At 34.5% G+C, this 21406-nt stretch overlaps 1 protein-coding gene across 2 annotated transcripts; it reads left to right on the forward strand.

Moving 5' to 3' along the window:
• Nucleotides 1–4432: 4432 nt before the first annotated feature.
• LOC146994417 (thiol S-methyltransferase TMT1B-like) lies at nt 4433–21124 on the forward strand. 2 transcript variants are annotated; one of them, XM_085827306.1, is made up of 4 exons: nt 4433–4522; nt 9750–10306; nt 16964–17209; nt 19760–19896. In XM_085827306.1, the coding sequence occupies exons 2-3, from the start codon at nt 9788–9790 to the stop codon at nt 17207–17209; spliced, it is 765 nt and encodes a 254-aa protein (XP_085683432.1). In that variant the 5' UTR covers nt 4433–4522; nt 9750–9787; the 3' UTR covers nt 19760–19896. The 2 variants fall into 2 exon arrangements, with proteins under 2 accessions (XP_085683432.1, XP_085683433.1); XM_085827307.1 differs by lacking the exon at nt 16964–17209 and having other exon boundaries at nt 19760–21124.
• The last annotated feature ends 282 nt before the right edge of the window (nt 21125–21406 follow it).

Consider the following 21406-nt stretch of genomic DNA (forward strand, 5'->3'; position numbering starts at 1 on the left):
ACTCATTTTAAAGTTTTATGATGCTTAAAAGAATGATCAGCCAGATCTTTTTTATTCTCTATAAGAATTAAAATCTTTCCAAGTTGTTAAGTTTGTTACTCAAAAATTCGTTAAAGTTTTACAAAATATGAAACCGATAATAAAACAAATTTCAAATTTGGTCTTCCGCATGCCCATATTCGTAGGAGGATTACGTCATTAAAAAATTCGATGGCTCTATGTACCGCTGTTGTATCACAGTGCGAGAAATAGACATACATTTATGCAGATTTTTCATTATTTAATTTCTTCTAATATAATGCAGGACTCTAACATTTGGTGGAAACGATTTGAAAAGTGATACAGCCTTTTAAAATTGAAATGAAAATCGAAAAAAAAAAAAAAAAAAAAAAAAAAAAAAAAAAGGTCCTTCAGGGGCAAAGACCCTTTGGACTAACAACCATAAAAGAAATCTCTCTCAATCCGACGTTGAAGACATACTCAATCAGAATAAATTTAAAGATTTAAAACAAGACAATAAGATCAAACAGGAAATCTCAGATTCTGATACTGAACCTATCCCAACAAAAGAATAAAGACCATATTCCCCCAATCATCATTTTGGATTTAGAACTAGACTGAGAAAACTTAAAAAGCACAGATACAACATCTCAAATCATCTTGGGAGAATCAAAGAGAACCAAAAAGGAAATAATATGACGATTCGAGTATATAACTCAGATCAGTAACGAAGACGTTTAAAGAACAAGGCGCACACATTCTCATATGACGCTGAGTTCAAAAGGAACTACGAAGGAAAGCAAATATACCATATTACTACCATTAGTGATCTAGACGGTTCGTGTTGAGTCATACAAAGCCAGACCGGGGCGCGTAATGGCAGACCGCACATTGAGTTGAACAGTGTTAAACGAATGTCGCATACTGCGCATGCCCAGAAAACAATTTGGCGTAATAATTACTATGTTGGCGCGATTTGAAAAGAAGATAAATACGGTATATGGTAGATGTACCGCCATCTGATTGTAAACAAATCTGGCGTTTAAACCTTCGTAGAGTATAATGTAAATGTAAATTAATTACTGTGTTAAAATACTATTTTTTGCTGTACTGCTCAAACAACTAGAAAGCTGAAATTATTGCGAAGTAATGTGAAGCAGTGTTTGCATTCAAAATGTAAAATATAATACCTATGAAATTCTGCGCATTCCTTTGGAACTGTACAAATTTTCGTTCAAAAAAAGACTGAAATTTAGGATAGTATATCAGTTGAAAATTTATTCATTATACTTTTAAGCAATAAAAACAATTCAGGATTTACCATACGTTCCATTCGTACATGCATAAAGAAACACTGAGGAATATAACAAGTGCTTGCAAATAACACTGAAGAAATTTTACAATTCCTTAATGCTAGTTATTAAATTCTTTGAAATGGGAAAATAAAAGCGCGAATATACGCTAATAAACTAAGCGAGATACTCCAATTTACAATTACTGAATTATAACATGTAAACAAATTACATTTAAATAACGAATTATTACGAACATATGTTAACAAATATTAAATGCACTGTTATTGACAAATTACAATGAAAGATATATTAGAAAAATAAGCAAGTGCAATCAATATATTAGAAAAATAAACAAGTGCAATTAATATATTAGAAAAATAAGCAAGTGCAATCATGGACGTTAAAATAACTAATAAGCAACATTTTACAGTTGTAAACATCCTTCGAACACACTCGACAGCCATGGTGATCACGAATAATAGCGTAGGGTTGCTTAGTCGCCAATATTTCTCCCCGCGCCAAAGGTACACCATCAAGCATGCGCAGTAAGCGAAATTTCCTTAATATTGTTCAACTCAATGTGCGGTCTGCCATTACGCGACCGGGGCCTGTGTCGGTCACATTTATCCAACCAGCTACAATGCACAGGCGCACGTGAAACTTACTTGTGCAAAAAGAAACAACAAGGACGAAGTAGCAGGTCTTTGTGGTGAAAATCATGTTTTCCAGTTAATAAGATTGCAAGAAATACACTAAAAATCTAAAAACCAACAATATTCAATCCGGAAAAAGTCCAAATTTTAATTACAGTAAGGAAGATTTTCGCAGAAAATAAAACTGGAATATCAGAAACCAAAGATTAAAAAACCATAAATTCCGTTACGATTAAAACCACAAAAAAATACAAATGAAACCTCCTTTATAGCCTGGCTCAAATTACAATTCGCAAAAGCTAAAGAGTTCTTCGAAAAACAAAAAATCTAATAATCTTTTACAGAAATTAGAAACTAGGCATGGAAGATATTTGTCTTTTATCTCGAGTTCTAAGCTTACCGTAGCCCGGTGGATTGTAATACCAAATGACTTAGTGTTCGGGCATCGATTTTGGACTTTACCGTTTTTTTAGATTGTGTTTTCAAGACTTTGCATTTAAAATATTTTAAGGACATTTTGAGTTATTTCCATGCTTTTCACTTCACTTTTATTCGACTTCACTGTAAATAATATTTGGACCGCAGTGAACTCTTTTCGCCTACAGCCAACAGATGGCGCCACATGCTGAAGTACTCACGAACGTTAACTTGTAATTGAAATTATATAGAAATAATTTACTTGAAATTGCATTGTAAATGTAATAACATTATGCAGTTACTATAATTACAATTGCAAAGTAGCTGTGACTCTGCGTTTTCTTTGTCTCCCAGTAAAAGGTGCGATTGCAGTGCATTTCCTGATCTGCTTGATCTTCTTCAAAGTTGACGCTAGTATCAGAGTCACGATCCCGATCTCAATCTTGCTGATTTTTTTGCTCCTGCTAACGTTGTATTTCATTCTTATTTTAGAACCGTGTTTGGGTTAATGATTGTATTCTTGTTTTATATATTTGTTTGTTTGTAAACGTGTTATGCATTTATGGATGTAGAAAATTTTATTTTATCGATTCCGCGGAACAGCTTGTGTATAACCCAATTTTTTTCGCCAAACTATCGCCGATCTGACTAAATCTACGCTAAACACAAGGTTGTTTGCATTGCTAATTCTACATTTCCCATCTCTTCTGTTTCAATTTAACAACGTATGTAGTGTCTTAGCTATCGCAATTTTTTTCCCATTGTGATTTCAGAGTACTCGTATACACATGTGGAAAACCACGAAAACGGCCATGCAACCAGCCCGTTCGCGGGATTCGAACCGAACTACCAGGCTTCAGCGACTTTACCACTCGGCCGCAGTGGCTTTATAACAAAAGAAAATATTTAATTAAAAAAATAAAATATTTATTAACAAAATAAAATATGCTTTACACATATGTTAATTTTCGCTTACTAATTATATATCAAAACATATATAAAGAGTAATAATAATAATAATACAGTGAAAAGATAAAATTCAAATTTAAATTTATTTTTATCTGAAATCTAAAGTTCCGTATCTGTAAGTCATTTTTGTTGATTACATTTTGTAATTAAAATATATTAGCTAAATAACAAGTTCTTAGACTGACTTTTCTTTTAATAATTTTAGTATGTTTAGTTAATCATTAACTAACTAAAAATTAAGTTTTAGTTTAAGCAAAAGGCTAACAAATTGTGAAAAGTTTTTAGGTTTTCAGAGAAAATTTACCAGGAAAACATAATGATAACCTAGCATATTTTTTTTTTAGCCCAAATGGCCATTAGACCCAAACGACTATATTAGTCTTTAAAATGGCATTTAGCGTGGTTTTAGTGCTGCGCTAATTTACTTTTCAAACTGTTTTCAAACTGCCACCAAATATTATTGCCATTAAAGAAACTAAATAATGAAAAATATGCAGGAATGCATGAATGTTTCTTGCACAGTAAAAAAAACAACGATCAAATTTTAAATAACGTAGTTCTCCAACTTCCAATTCCTCTAGTTTTTGAATTTCGAATTTGTTTTATTGTCTAATTCAAATTTTGTAAAACTTTAACGAATTTTAGATTAACCAAAAACAATTTTTTTTTTTTTTTTTTAAATCTCCAGCGTGCAAGACTGTGTATCGGGAATTCTAAAAATATGCTGTTTTTAAATATTTTGTGATATTGCTGTTGAATCGAATTTTATGTGGTTTTAAAGTGCGAAGAACATGATATTTAATAAATAAAGGTAACACATAAAATGGAAAAAAAAAAAAAACCCTTTTGGGCATAATATAAAATCTGAAAGCTTTCAAATATTTTTTTTCCTATTTTTTCCGACGCATAAATAAAAATGCAAATTTGCGTATGTAAATAGATCGTACCACTCGTGAAAGTGTAACAAATAAAAATGGATTTTCCAAACTCAGCTTCTAACACAGAACTTTTTTTTACTGTTTGGAGATTTGTTTTTCTAATTCATGATAAAGAAACGCATTCATAAAACGGCAGACTCTTAGCAACTAAACGATAAGAATTTTCAGATAGATAAGAGTAGCAAGATAAGAGTTTAATAAGAAGTAAAATTGTGGTGTGGAACAATTTATGCATAGGTGGCTTTTACTTGTGAGTAGTATTTTATATTTTTTAAGTGTTTCATTCCCTTAATATAGATCACATTTTTGTCGATTAACTTTATCTGCATGTTTTAATTTTCTTTTGAATAATTAATTTATTAGCCCAAAGGGCGTTAGCCAAGAAGGGCTATTAATTTCGTTCTGGCATTTTGTTTTGAATCACTAGAAACGGCGTATCACTTTTCAAATTGTTGCCACCAAATATTAGAGTCCTGTATCATATTTAAAGAAATTAAATAATGAAGAATCTGCGTAAATGTATCTATGTTTCTCGCATTGTGATAAAACAATGGTACCTAAAGCTATCAAATTTGGAATAACGTTCCAGATTCCAGATTCTCCATCGAGTATGGAGAATCTGGAAGCCCTAATTTGGAATTCGGAATTTGTTTTATTATCGATTTCATATTTTGCGATTATTATCGATTGCATATTTTCATATCTTTAATGAATTTTTTATTAACAAACTCAACGATTTCAAAGCGAGCAATGGCAACACTGTAAGAAAAAAATACATTTTTATCTCCAGCGCCTTAGACTGTGTATCAGAAATTCTAAAGATATGCTCGTTTTAAAATTATTCTGTGATATTGCTGTTGAACTGAATTTCATGGTTTAAGTGCTATGAACATGATATTTAATAAATAAACGTAACATATAAACGTTAAAAAAAAAACCCTTTTTGGCGTAATGTAAAATCTGAAAGCTTTCAGTTTTTTTTTTTCATCATTTTTTCGAGCATTCTGTTTCGATTTAATATCTAATTTATAATTTTTTTTCTTCTAACTTCTTTTTTATCGATGTTGCGTTTTTCTTTTCTGACACCAGTTGTTACGTTATTTTTTTTCCTTCACGTTCGTACGGGGTTCGTGTGGATTTGGAGAGAATAATGACGACAGCATGTGACGGAATATCGAAACACACTTATTACATTACCAATATTAATCAGGACAGCTACAATCAGCGACACAGCCATCAGGTTATCAGGCAATAACGGTGGAGACAAGCTTCACTGCAAAGCACCAGAGTGCAGCTCCCGACTTTGTTCGATCGTTCCCGGAACTCCAACGTGCTGTTGAGACTCTTCACGCTACAACTCGCGATGCACTCGACGACAGACAGAGCACAGCTGCCGACTCTTCGGTTCAGTCGTTCCCAGAGCTTAACACACTCTCTCGACGATGCACTAACCGCGATACACTAAGAGACTCTTCTGTGCGCTCGACGACCCACTCGGCACTCGCTGCGCGGCTGTCAACTCGATCGACTCCGCACGGACTGTCTAACTCGAGACTAACTATCTCGTACTCGACTGACTGACTATCAACTCGCTAGACGAGGCACAAATACTCACTGTGGACAAGCAGGGTTTATATAGCTTTCGGCTTGTGTTCGAGAACATTCTGGGCTAAAACCGGTAAGAATTCGTTCCAGAAGGTTCTCCATCTGTCCATGGTATATCGCAAATTTTGTCGCCAAGTGGGCGATTTCTCGCCAAATGTGGCAACCCTGCCTTTCATTGCTATTTTAGGCAACCCTAAACCTGCTTTGCGAGAAAGCTATCTCACCGCACCTGTACATTTCGTAACATTATCGTGCACATTTAATAGTACGCCATAATTATCCATTTCCATTTTTTCGTTGTTATTATTTGAATTCTATTAGCCATAGCTTCATAATTTCGAAACATTTCTAATTCGTAATTTTGATTCTTATATTTTTTATTAATAATTATTTATTTAAGCTAACATTTGTTTATTTATTCCATTATTTTAATCAATCCTAGACATATTTTTTTCCTTACTGTGGTAATTTAATCCTTTTGTTTAATTTACCATTTGGACCCAGTATAATAATTCATGCGGAAATTCTCAAATATTCATTCAATTTAATCCACGCAGTACATCCTATAGCTTATAATATTACATTCAAGTTCTTTTCTGCAGCTTTTTCGGTGGTCTTTGTGAAAGATTCGCGAAGTTCAGTGTTTAGTAGACAGCAAAAAGAAATTATACTAGAGAAATAATATAGATGATGAATACTACAGAACAACTATTGTGTCCCCTATTATCACATTAAAAAAATAAGTGAATAAAATAAAATCTGAAGGTTTTCAGATTTGACATTACGCCCAAAAGAGCGTTTTTTAATGTTTTGTGGGTTACCTTTATTTATTAAATATCATGTTCTTCGCACTTAAACCATAAAATTCAGTTCAACTTCAATATCGCAAAATTTTAAAATGGGCAAGAATAAGGTATTTCTGCCGCCTTACTAACGTGCCTTCGTGGTGTAGTGGTTCTGCATGCTGCGCCGGTATTCCAGAGGTCCGTGGTTCGAATCCCGGCGAAGGCGTTGTTAACCTTTCCGGCTTAAAAAAAATATCTAATGTCTCTACAATATATTTAGAATTTCAGGTACAGAGTCTCGCGCGCTGGAGATAATTTTTTTTTTTTCCTGTACAGTGTTGCTATTGCTCGCTTTGAAATCTGAGTTTGTAAATCGAAAATTCCTTAAAGTTTTACAGAATATGAAATCGATAATAAAACAAATTTCAAATTCAAATTAGGTCTTCCACATGCCCATATTTTATGGAAGATTACTTTATTCAAATTTTGATGGCTGTAGGCGCCGTTGTTTTATCAGAATGCGAGAAACATACATACATTCATTCAGATTCTTCATTATTTAATTTCTTTAAATATAACACAAGGCTCTAATATTTGGTGGCAACAATTTGAAACGTGATTCGCCGTTTATAGTTTTCAACGCAAATTTACAGTCCTTCAGGGCAAATTGTCCCTTTGGACTAAAAATATGTAACATCCTTCTATGAAAATACTGAATATTTTTAATTATGATCACTAATATTTAGATCAGATTGATTTAAATGATAGATCAGATTGATTTAAATGATAAAAATGATCAGATTGATTAAATGATCAGATTGATTTAAATGATCAGATTGATTTAAATGATAAGATTGATTTAAATGATAAAAATGTATTTAATTTTATTTGATCACTAATTAAATACATTTTTATCATTTAAATCAATCTGATTCAAAAGTTAGAAATGAATATTCTTAAGAACTACATATATTGCTTTGAAATAGCTTATTTCGTTAATACACAACAGACAGATTCTGTTCGAAAGATGAATATCTTACATTTTGCCGACAGGTAATAGACTCGAATGAAAAATAATACATCGCATTTATTTGGATTGGATGCGAAATGCCCTTTCTTCCTTTAATATCCCCTTTTAGGCAGAAAATGAAGCAAACGACATTACAGCTAGCATCAGTATTTTAAATATGCACACTAAAAAATAGAGCAAAGTAAAAAAAAAAAAAAAATCTGATGTGTACCCCACATGACTTCCTTGTACAGAATATTAAATTATACGCATTTTTTCTTGCATTTCGTTTAAACTTATTAGATTGAATTAAACCTACTTCGCCGACACCGCATAAACCACAATAGAATAAATGCATTCTTTAAAATTCACTTTGTTTACCATAGCGACACTCTGGCGCTAGGTTCACTTAACAGTATTATATTTCGTTCATATTATAACTCAGAGTGCACAAAATTGATATCATTTAAATAATTATCTAACCGTTGCCACATGTTCTATTCAAATACTATAATAAAGCTAGAACCATGTATAAAAGAAATGAAGCAAACAAAACCAAAAAGAAACAGTTTTTCACAGACGATTGAGTATTTCTCATTCAATTAATTCAGTTCTCACTTCGCGACAAGATAAAAATACATAAAAACTCAAAATATCTGTATTAAAAATTACGAAGTAAATATTAAACGCTTATCTCCTCCAAAAAATTCCAGAAAGAATTAAGCATGATTTAAATAATAAATGAAGGCGTTATCTTTGTTGTTGCGAAGCTAAGTTTCTCTAGATTGGCAACAAATCCGCTATCCTGCTGTTTCAAATGTAAACAAGAGCAATGGCCGCTATCAAAAACATTATTAGGCTTAGCAGTACTTAAACAATTTTAAAATTGTTCATAATTCTAAAAATATTGCATACAGATTTACTAAAGGCATAAAAAACTTAACCGGAAGATAAGAACAACATAATTCAATCATTTTTATGCAAAAAATTTTACGATTTACAAACATATAAGAGTAAAGAAACTGAGATCACTGGACGCCACGAAAAATTCTCTTCAGAATTCATTTTAAAGCAGTTTTATAATTTTTTTGGAGGAAAAGAGTGTTTTATTCTGTCCTTACGTACAGATATCACGGAAATACATCGTTAAATTGCATTTGAAAGAGGTCAAAATGGGATGTTTTCGTTGAAATATGCTGCCTGAAACGTTTCGCGATTACAATACTTCCTTTTTATTTCGTACAAGGAAGTAATAAATAAATAAATAAAATAAAATAAATCTGAAAGCTTTCAGATTATATATTACGCCCAAAGGGGGATTTTTTTCATTTGCATACACATACAGGTTTCGAGAGCATTTGGGCTAACGCCACATTCGATTAAAAATATTTAAAAACAGCATATCTTTAGAATTTCCGATAGCGCTGGAGATAAAAATGTTTTATTCCCTACAGTGTTAGCATTCCTCGCTTTGAAATCGTTGAGTATTTTAATTGAAAATTCATTAAAGTTTTACAAAATATGAAATAGACAATAAAAAAAATTGGAAATTCCAAATTCGGGGTGGAGGCATACGTTATTAAAAATTTGATGAATATGGGTACCGTTGTTTTTTTCACAGTGCGGGAGACATACATGCATTAATGTAGATTTTTCATTATTTAATAATTTTAAATATAACACAGGGAGATAATATTTGGTGGCAACAATTTGAAAAGTGATAGAGCCGTTTATAGTGATTCGACGCAAAATGTTGTTTGGAGAGTAATAGCCCTTCTGAGATAACGTTCTTTGTGCTAAAAAAGACGTGGAATACATGAGAAAATAGGTTTATTACAGATCTGATGACTTCTGTAGGATTATAAAGGGATCTTTAACACGTTTTTGTTCATTCAAGTGTAGTTATAAGAAATAAGATATTCCTTTCATTAAATCAATTTTAAATTATTTTTTATTTTTTAAAAATATATCAAGTTTTACTTCAGATGGACCCAAATATAAAAATTTGTGTCAAAATTAATTTATTTATTAAAAATGATGAAATAGAAGACTGAGAATTAATGTATCTTTTCTTATAGGACTTAACTGGCAACCTTTCTCCAGTTTTGCTAAAGCGATGGAATTCATCGTGTACATTATTCTAACCGCTCTGTTGTGGGGCGTAGCCTTGACTGTATTTCTACCACTTACAGCTCTCTTGAAATACAGCAAACAATTTAGAAATAAATGGTTTCCATTTATTTATGTTTATGGTGTACTTTTCCTTTTTGGACGTTACACAAGGCCTTTTCGAAAGCGATGTTTTGAAATGCTGAAGGAAAATTTACCTAACCGGAGCAAATCCAAACGCATCAAAATCTTGGAAATTGGAATTGGTTCTGGAGCAAATCTGCCATTTTATCCAGAGAACTCCGCTTTAACAAGCGTGGATGTTAATCCTTCGTTTCGAGAATACTTCTTCAAAAACCAATCTAGATATCCTCACATCGAATATGAAAGAGCTATAACGTGCATGGCTGAAGATATGTCTGAAATAGAAGATTCTTCAATGGATGTTGTGGTAACTTCTTACGTACTTTGCTATGTCGACGGTATCCAGGCAGTCTTACGTGAAATCAGGCGTGTACTGAAACCGGTGAGTATATTTTTATTGTAGCATAATAAAGAGAATATACTTTTTACTGTTATTAAAACAAAATCCTTAACATTAAAGGGAATTCCATATAATTTGTTGAAATTATTACGAGGTAGGAAACTATATTTATTTAGATAAAAGGCATAATTCGTACGTGGCTCCCTGTAATTAAATTTATTGCTTTTGTCGTGTACAGTCTCTCTACTGACCAGTCTATACATAATTATGGGCAAATATAGGGTGTTCCATCAAGACCGCCCGAACTCTGTCCAACCAGATTCCTCGTTTGGAATACATAAAAATGCTCAGAGAACTGAACCTGTATGACCCATAGTTTCCGGGTTGTAAAAGAAAAGTATGACGTCGTATTTGGTGTAAGAAAATAACTTTATTGGAAATATGATCCTCCGTCTCTGCATATGTTTATACAGAACGTCAGAGAAAGAGCCCTTGACCCAGAACACAGTCTCCCATACAAAGTTTGCATTGACTCAGTCTCCAGAGACTATCCGAGGCGGTCAATGCAAAGGGATTTTAAATCCCAGTGTTATTCCTTGATGAGGGCCGACGGGCGACCGAACGAATCGATCCACAGGGCCGGAACTCAATCATCAGCTACTCAAAAAACAACGCTTCGATTTCCTGCGAGCGGTGTCATCACTCCCTCTCACTATACTAGTAATTACAAGTTATAAAAGTTTGATATCGCCGTCCCTCTGCACCCACTAGAGAAGTCCATACTCCTCGGACAGTCTTTCGATATCAAACCATGTAACATCCTCACACCCATGGGGTAGACATGACAGTATCATATGTTCCCTGCCGAGCCTGAACCAACCACCGAAGAATCGATGGCTCTAGTCCTGTGAAGTTACTTAATTTACCCAAAGAATTGAAACTGTCTAGACTGTCCAGCCACTTGTCTGGAAGAACTCCGGGTCTCCTCCCATAAATGGTCGGTTCCAGAAATTCCCGCAGCCAATCCCAACGGATGTTTGCCTAGCATCATTAGCCTATGCCAGCGGAAGCCGACAAAGTTACCAGCAGGAGCCACGAGGAGGCCGATGCTGAGCGGGGGGGGGAAGGCTATGACGAAGCGCGTCACTTTCCTGGCAGCTGCACCTTCAGATTGAACACTGGGTCTCCTACCGCCCGAGGTCGGCTCCTGATATTCGTCCTCAAGTAATAGCCACCTCCCACATATGTTTACACAGGAAGACTTTCAAAATGTCTACCACTTATATTAAGGAACGCATGCGCAGGCCGTAGATAAGCTGACTGCACACGTTGCAACAGCGGGTGTGTACCAAAGTACAAGCAGGATGGTGACGAGAAACTCACTTTCTGTGGAAACTAGCCCTCGACTGACCAATTCATTCAAATGGCCCATCAGGAAAAACAAAGGTGACAGATCTGGCGATCTTGGTGGCCATAAAACTGGACTCCCACGTCCAATCCAGTGGCCTGGGCATTCCGTATCCGACGTGCAGAAGTGCTGAAATGATCTGTATCTCCATCATGCTGCAGTTATAGGCGATGTGACGGACAGGGCATGATACTTTTCTTCCGCATTTATCTTGAAATCTATGGGTCGTACAGGTACAATTCTTTGGGCATTTTTATGTACTCCAAGCGAGGAATCTGGCTGTGCAGAGTTTAGGCGGTCTTGATGGGACACTCTGCATATGCTCCTTTAGTTGGAGATAGGCTCTGGGCAACAATGGCGACAACAATAAGGGACGTAGGGCAGGGCATCCTCAAACCAGCTGTAGTAGTAATAGCAATAATAATAATAATAGTAATGATAATGATGATGATAATAGTAATAATAATAGTAATGATAATGATGATGATAATAGTAATAATAATAGTAATGATAATGATGATGATAATAATAGTAATAATAATAGTAATGATAATGATGATGATGATAATAATAGTAATAATAATAATAAACTACATTACTCACCTAAGTTTGACAAACACGGGCTTTAAATTACACTCGTGTTAAAAAAATAAGCAACAATTGTTAAAAGATAAGCTATGGATATAAAAAGGGGAATTAAAAAACATACAATTTACATATGAGATAGAAGTTGTATCGCCGAATGCAAATAGTCAACTAAAATTAGCATAAAACGTTATTCCGCAGTCACACCACAACGCCGTAAAAAGGGGCACGCGTGACCTATGCAGTACTCAAGCAGCGATAGTTCGGTGCGTACGAATACGTAATGGACTGAATTCACACACAACCGATGATAGCTTGATAAAATTTATTTTACCGAAAGAAACACTTCACACTGAGTATCAAAGAGGACAATCAGTAGTTACATTTCAAACTACTAAAAACCTTAAACACTCTGAACTAACAATCGCTACTCGGAAATTGACACTTTCCCGGGTCTTATTTAGTTTTCTCCTGGCCGCCGAGAAATTTTTAATCTCTTTCACCTTTCACTTCTCTAAATTACTGGAAGAGAGCCCGATGCGGTTACAGCTACATATAGCATCAATTACAAAACCCATTAATGTTATGCAGGAATGAGAGTAAAACGTCACTAAGTTTTGCGACTTTTGGAGGTTTCTTACTAAATTTAGCGACAAGGCTTACTCGCGAAAACCATCGCCAGCTTGGCGATATCTCGCCAATTTAGCGAGACAGCTATTTACTCAATGCTAAACAATCTTGCTCCTGTATCTTTAATTTTCCGGCAATGCTTCGCTTTCTTAGATTTTCGTGTTAAATGATGCCAAAAAAATATGCCGCATATAGTTATAATTTCACTAAAATTATCTATATATGTGGGGATCATCAACGACCGATGCTGAATTAGAATACCAGCGTGGTGACGTCATCCCAGCCTAGCTCAGTGCAGAGCATTCCAGACAGCGTCAGATAGCGTCCAGACGTGGACGAGAGTGGAGCATAGCAGATGCGAGCGGATGGCTTGCTTGTCTTCAAGAGTTAAAGAAGACAGACGGTCTTCTTTGGTGTTTAAGTGCCTTTGTTGCTTAAAATAAGCTGATCATACTATTTAAAGCTAGCTGTGGATATTAAGAGAATAACGTATTCTATCAACGCCGGAGGAACTAATAGTGTGCTCTATGAAAGCAAAACCTACATATATATGTACAAAATTCGTAATAGATGTAATTCGGAAAAAAGCGGAAAGCATAAGCTGAAGATATTATTTGCACGATAACATCCGTTGGAGAATTGTTGGAAGGTTGCAAGTTGGTGCAAGACAAACAATCCGTTGTTGCGAGAGAGCTAAATGTGCATCGTAGTGTTATCAATTGGCTGAGGAGTCGTTACCAAAGGGATCAAAACCTCTGTAGAAAACGTGCGTGTAGATGGGCCAGACGATCCCTTCCTGTTGCTATCTGCAAGATGCATTGAATTACTAACAGCAGGACAGCTGATGTCATAATCTCTCTGCTGCTGCAAGACGGCTCATATGCCATATCATACTGTGTCGTGTCGACTGCATGAAGGTGGACTGTACGCCTTACGACATGTGGTTTGTGTTCCTTTATCCCCATCGCAAGTCAGAGCGCCGTTAAATTGGGCCCGTGACTACTGTTTACGAATGAGTCTGAATTTAGCATCTAGAACGGTTCCCGAAATGTAACAATATGGAGAGAGCCAGGGATACGTTATCCCCATTGCAATGTCAGAGCGCCGTTAAATTGGGCCGGTGAACATCGCATTTGAATACCAGAGCAATGGAGCCAAGTATTTACTGTTTACGAATGAGCCTGAATTTAGCATCTAGAATGATTTCCGAAGTGTGATAATATGGTGAGAGCCAGGGATAGGCTATCGGGCACCAAACAGAGTGGAAGAAGACCATTACTGAGAAGAAGGCTTACTTGAATGCGTTGGGATAGCAATGAACATGCGCACCGATCTCTACGTGATTCCTGGCGGTTTCCATCAAAGCCGTCAATATCACGACGAAATTTTACATCCTCATGTGCTTTTCTTTATCTTTAGAATTTGTGCCAACGCGCTATTTATGTATGATAATGCCGCCGGCATACAGCTCGAGTGATGCGGAGTTATCTGGAGAGTGAAATCATTCCGCCTCTGCCGTGGCCTACTAGGTCACCAGAACTGAATTCCAAAGAGCACACGTGGGACATGTTGGGACGACGGATGACAAGTCACATTTGCGGTCAGGCAATCTCCACGAGCTCCGACATGCATTACTACAAAAATGGATGCTATTGCCACAGCAAGCGGTCAGCCAACTTGCCTGGCAGTGGCCAAGCATGCATTTCAGCTACAGGGTATTAGGTCTCTTATTAGCGTGATGTTTCCATTGCACATTCTTCCGACCATTTGCCGTTTCGCGATGTGATGGTCCTAATACATGTGTTTTTGTATATCTTTGCTGTGTGATCTAGTAATGCCACACCAAACTCTTGGATCAGTTTCGCACATATCCATTAAATAGTTCTTGTTTCATCCAGTATTTGCTGCTTATTTTTTTTAGCTGGAATGTAGTCATCTTGCGCAGAAATGTACTAGTTCCTGCTCTTATAACGGTCTTCAAGTCATTTTGCTTAAGCGAGTTCATACTCGTTTTGCGATTCATACTGGTTTTGCGAGTTCATACTCGTTTTGCGAGTTCATACGTAAGTTACTCGTTATACTCGTTTTGCGAGTTCATACTTAAGTTACTCGTTTGTTACTCGTTATACTCGTTTTGCGAGTTCATGCTTAAGCGAGTTCATACTCATTTTGCTTAAGCGAGTTCATATTCGTTTTGCGATTCGTGTTGGATATTATGACTGGAGATAATCCTGGGCATGAAGAACGGATTATTCACGGTGACTTTGGTACATTGCGACGCAATGTTCCTTTTACTCAAAAGTCAGCAGCTGGTTAAAAACCAGTCAGCGACACACAGCCTGTTCAGTTCCAATGATAAATTCTTTTTGAACTGACCCGTACGGCACACCAATAATATTTACGTTGTTACTTATCGCCCTCAGATGATCTACACGCCAAATTTGAAAATTCATTCCCCAGTTTGAGGTAATCTCAGTGGACAGTGATGGCTCGTTGACTACAAGTAATGCCTTCAGCCTTTGAATCTCCTGTGCTATTTGAAAGAATGCGTACAAATTATTGTCTGATTGCCATAAGGTTGCCAATGCATGTTCAATGATTATTTATCAAGTTTATGGAACGCTTTGTTTTCAACACCTTTTGGCTACATCTCTCCCTAAGCTGTTACTATGCTCGGTAGTGTTTCAGGTCTTTGATAGCTTGCTAGCTACTCGATATATAGGGCCAACTACTTAGAAGTTTGATAGCTTAGGCTATATCTTTTTAGTTAAGCATTAATTAAGTCTTAGTTCTTATTATTTTGAGTTGAAGTCCAAGTGGGGGCTTTGCTGTACGCCCTGAGAAAGAGGCCGAATGTTCAACTCTTATTTTGAGAAATAAAGGGTAATTAACCCTTCTTGAGTTTACGTCTATGTTTCTGAACTAAAGCGATTATCTGGTTAGCTGTTCACGAGATTCCTACACATTTCGCTGTTAGATAAAAGGGCGGAACTCCACAATTGTTGATGTTTTTTTTTTTTTTTTTTTTTGACGTTTTCTGTTTTTAAATGTACTTTATGAGAATAATTACTGTATTTACTGGATAAGGAACTTCATAGATTTCAAACCCTTGCTATCAAGGAACAACAGTTTGGTTTAGGTTATTACGGTGTAGGGTTTATATTTATTTTAACTAACATTTATTTTAAGTTTAAACTATCTTTCCCGTCAAGCCTTACTTTCCCCTGGAACTGCCAATGCCAGAGTATGTAAATTTTAGTAGAACGCGCAAGGATTCAAATTATCAGCGGAAGTATTCTGAGTTAAATAGAAAGGAAATGAGTTCGAGGTGTGCTGTTCTTACTTCACGAGCGCGGAGGTAGTTAGCCAGAGATTAAAGAACCCCGCGTTTCGGCCTGTGTGCTTGCCTCGGAGAATTGTTAATCGTTCAACGTGATATTCAAAGTCTGCTGAATTAGCAGCGGTATTGTAAAACGCGGTGAGGTTAGTTACTTTTAGTGAGCCTCGTAGTTAGAGTCTTGTTATTATTTCTTTTCAGGTTCTTATTTTTATTTTACCGCCGGGTCGGCGTAGTTTGTGAGCGTCAAGAGCACGCAATTGTAATTTCTTAAGTTGAATAAAAAGGGACTTAAACCCTTAGCAAGACTCTGTCTATTTTCCAGTTTCAGCAGTCACCTTTTGGTTGCATGCAGGTTGGAGGCGCGCAACTCTACAACGGCAAAGCACACTAGGGCTATCTGCCTAAGGGAAGGGATGGCTTTGTGGAGCACTTTCTAAGAGAAACTGGTCCGTACACATACACATAAGGGAAATCACGAAAAAGCCTATGCAGCCAGTTCGTTTGCCTGGAATCTAACCCTGGTCGGAACTGCCAGTGTCCAGCGATTTTACAGTTTCGCCGCTGGTAGTCATCAAGGAATAGTTGTAATACAATGTATTACAGTTGTAAATATCTTTGGATAAATGTTGTATATCTACTAAATTTTTCCCTTTCTATGCATAGTTTTTAATGATGGAATCGAACTCCTGAAAATGCATTTTAACTGTGCTTTTAATTTTAAAAATTTATTTTTCAGGATGGAAAATACCTTTATATGGAGCATTTTGCTTTTCCAAGAAAAACTTGGAGTTATTTATTACAGAAGTTCATTGCACCACTGTGGGTTATTTATTCCGATGGTTGCTGCATAGACAGAGATATACCAAACGAAATTCGCAAAGCTGGATTTTCAAATATTATATGCGAAGAAAAGTATCCTTTTACTATACCACTGTGTGTAAGGCCTCACGTACTGGGCATTGCAACAGTATGCAAAAATTAGGTATGATATTTCATTTAATTATATCGTAACTTTGAAGTTTCTTTTCATCCCAAAATTGTTTCTCTGATTCGAAATTTATTTATGCACTTAAGAAATTTAGTTTTGCAGTCAACAGTTTGTGAATAATTATTCACAGGTTCCAGCACATAAACAAATTTGCAAGATGGTTTATATCTAGGAGCCGATGAATAACTATAATCATAGGTTCACAGAAATATAATGATTTATAATCATAATGTTTAACATTGTTCACAGAAACCATCATATTGATTAACATTGTTCATAGAAACCATCATATTGATTAACATTGTTCACAGAAACCATCATATTGATTAACATTGTTCACAGAAACCATCATATTGATTAACATTGTTTGTTCACAGAAACCATCATATTGATTAACATTGTTTGTTCACAGAAACCATCATATTGATTAACATTGTTTGTTCACAGAAACCATCATATTGATTAACATTGTTCACAAAAACCATCATATTGATTAACATTGTTCACAGAAACCATCATATTGATTAACATTGTTCACAGAAACCATCATATTGATTAACATTGTTCACAGAAACCATCATATTGATTAATATTGTTCACATAAACCATAACACACATAAACATAAACTTGGTTTACATATACGTTGTTCACATAAATCTCAATCTCGGTTCACATAAACGTTGTTAACATAAATAATTATCTTTATTTTCATAAACATTGTTCACGTAAACCATTATCTTATTTACATAAACATCAACGCTGTTCATGTAAATCATTTATTAAATTTATGTAAACATTGTTCACATAAACCATTACCTTGATTTACATAAACATTGTCCACATAAACCATTATCTTGGTTTACATAAACATTGTTCACATAAATCATTATCTTGATTTACATAAATATTGTTCACATAAGCCATTATATTGGTTAGATATAAACGTTGTTCACAAAAATCATTATCTTGATTTACATAAACCATTATATTGGTTTACATAGACATTGTTCACATAAATCATTATATTGGTTTACATAAACATTGTTCATATAAACCATTATATTGATTTATATAAACATTCCTCACATAAACCATTATCTTGATTGGCATAAGCATTATTCACATAAACCATTATGCAAGATTCTTTATGTCATGGAGTTTTTTGAATAATATATATGTTTTGAATAATATATTTATATGTTGAATAATATATATATTCGCTGTATATTTAATTATAACAGCAAAATTTTAAGATGAACTGTTATTAATTAAATGCTTTAGAACAGTTCATCAGATAATTTTGGGTGCAGAAACGCAGTGGTTTTAAGTGGAAAAGGGAGAAGTAACTGAGGCTGATATAACCCCCTCTTGATAATGTTATATCAAATTTCATTGAATTCTTTTTCTTTTATATAATTTTTTTCTGGTTTTGGTATATTTTTCTGGTTTTAATGATTTTTAGATTTTAGTTTCATATTTCTTGAATTCTTATTTTGCATATTTATAGGATATTTTGAAATTTATTGGTATTGCATTTCACTTCCTTTGAATCTTTGCGTAAAATTGGTTCTAAATTTCATACTTTTTTATCTAAACTATATACATACATATGTATGTATGTGTGTGTGTCTGGTGCTCCCGATCGCAACGGAAAAGGGAGGTGCACAACTAACATTCCATTATACAAAATTTTAACGTTCTCCAGCTACTCGTATACGAGTTTATGCGAGATACAAGCATACGTAAAAAAATCTCTTCTGAACTCATTTTAAATCCATTCATTTATTTACAATCCATTTTGGAAAAGAATAGCTATTTATTTTGTACATACGTCAGATGTCAGGCAAAAAAATCGTTGAAATGGGTTCAAGAGTGGTCAAAATGGATATTTTCATTGAAATATGGGACCCGAAATGCTTCGAGGTTGCAATACTTTCTTAACTTCCTACAAGGAAGTTAAAAAAGACCTTTATTCTCTTCATATGTACAGATGTCGCGCAAAAATCGCTCAAATGGATTTGAGTTCTCTCGATCAAAATGAATGTTTCGTTGAAATATGACACCAGAAGTTTTTCTCGATTACAACGCTTCCTTTGCTTCGTACAAGAAAGTAAAAGACTTAATTATCCAAGTAGCAGCTGAACATTTATTTAAACGGATCGCTTGTTCACGAGGCTTAGAACACATATTTCTGTCAAGTTATTTCCTATTTTGCCAGATTACGAATCCTCTATCGAAAAGTAGTAAATACCTTGAAAATGTTTTTACCAAAATTATACCAAAATGATAGGAAATTTAGCTATATAAAAATTTCCGTATAAATGCAAAGAACAGACAGTCTTAGGTCAATGTGTTCTTAATTTTTAAGAGTTGTTATATATTTGTTAATATTTTAGGCTGTCATATTTTTGACAATGCACTGCCTTGTTTGGTTTACCTGTTGTGCTATAAAAAAGTTCATTAATTGTTATTGTCTTGCTTTATTAACGTACATATGTATAAATATATAAATTCATGTCAAAAATATTTCTTTTCCTGTTTAGAATTTCGAAAAAGAAGTATTTGGGCAATCCTATCATCTCCTGCAACATTGTGATTATTCAGCAACGTGGACGACTTGGATTTTCAGTGGACTGGAAAACATTCTGACTGGCATGTGCACTCCAAGATCTCGTGTGGCGGGTAGTGAAACAAAGTGTGAAATCCGAAATTCCTACACTGACGTCTCGTCATCGTCAATTTTCTTTCTGATTCTCATTCAATGGAGTGAAAACATTTAGTATCAGTCAACAAAGATAGCATCCAAAGACTATATTTTCAATGCCTTTTAACATTCTGAAAGCATAGTTGTTGTCAATTTTTGTCAGAAAATATCAAAGATAAAGCATTAAATATTAATCTATGCATGTTATGTTAGTGATATGACATACTTCGAACGTTAAATTCATCTCGCCTTGTCATTTTATCATTCCTTATTCAGATATGACAAAGAAGTGTTCTTTTATTGGAGGAATACGTTATGTTTGTTTAGACATGGTTAACAGATTTTGTCAAGAAAGAATTGTCTAAGATATGCATTATAAGTATATCTTTGGCATTCTTTTGTTTGCATGTAATGTGATTTTTATGAATTCTTTATGCCAGTTAAATTTGTTACCGCTGTAATTATTGAAGCTGGTGTCGTCTGCTTAGTATTCTTTGGTTTGAGCAGAATTAAACTTAGAAAAGTTGTTAAATTTATGATCACTCACAGCTGATGAATTTGATACAAAAATTTTCAATAAACTGAAAAATATTAGAAAACAAAATTATATTTCAAACAACAAAGTATACTTGATTCTGTAATTATAACAGTTATTGTGTTAAATTAATGATAGAATATGTAGCAAATATAATTGTTGCCAATTTGAAATGGTGAAATTGAATACAACAGACGAAGAAAAGTGTTATTATTACAGAAACGAAAGAACAAAATTTTCTGCTGCCCAATATATTAAATGAGAAGTTTCTAATATCTTGAAAAACTGATAACACTATATGGCAGTACTGAGTATTGAGTAAATAAGTATAGTTAGACGAATTCTGATATTTGTAAGCTAAAGCAGTTAAAGGTTAAAATTTTATATTCCACAGAAACAAATCGCATCGCACTAGATAAAAAAGATAAAAAAGTTTTATTTCGTGCCGTGGCAACACAAAGCTCTTTTAAATCGCCGAGTTTAATTAAATTTGAAAGATTAATATCTCAAGCTTTGGCAGTGGCTAACTAATGTTGCCACTGCCACTGTAGAAATAAAAACTGTTGAATTTGTTAATCAAAATTAAGTTCGCGCAAAATATAATGTATATCACACACACACACACACACACACACACCAAAAAAAAAAAAAAAAAAAAAAAATTCAAAATTTGGGTTTCGATGTTTGAAGGTTTGGGCTCAAAATTTAGGCTTCGATATGGTATGTTCGGGGGTATGTTCAAAACTTGTACCTCTAAGTGCCGCCATTTTTGCATTTGCGAAGAACATACATACATACATACATACATGCATGCATAGAGATTCTTTTATTTAATAACAGTAATGTAATCATTAGGTTTTCTGATGAAGCATATTATTCTGAAAAAGCTTAATCCACATACTACTAGCTTCAGCTGCAGGGTGATGTGACATCAAACCACATCAAGCAAGA

The sequence above is a fragment of the Stegodyphus dumicola genome, chromosome 11 (assembly GCF_044657685.1).
Source record: "Stegodyphus dumicola isolate Sdum_Otavi_A_Nest chromosome 11, ASM4465768v1".
In the NCBI taxonomy this organism is placed as follows: Eukaryota; Metazoa; Arthropoda; class Arachnida; order Araneae; family Eresidae; genus Stegodyphus; species Stegodyphus dumicola.

Excerpts from the sequence above, each read along its gene's own strand:
- LOC146994417 (XM_085827306.1), top strand. The coding sequence starts at position 9,788 with ATGGAATTCATCGTGTACATTATTCTAACCGCTCTGTTGTGGGGCGTA. Across the intron at positions 10,307-16,963 it reads TCAGGCGTGTACTGAAACCG|GATGGAAAATACCTTTATAT; the intron begins GTGAGTATATTT and ends TTTATTTTTCAG.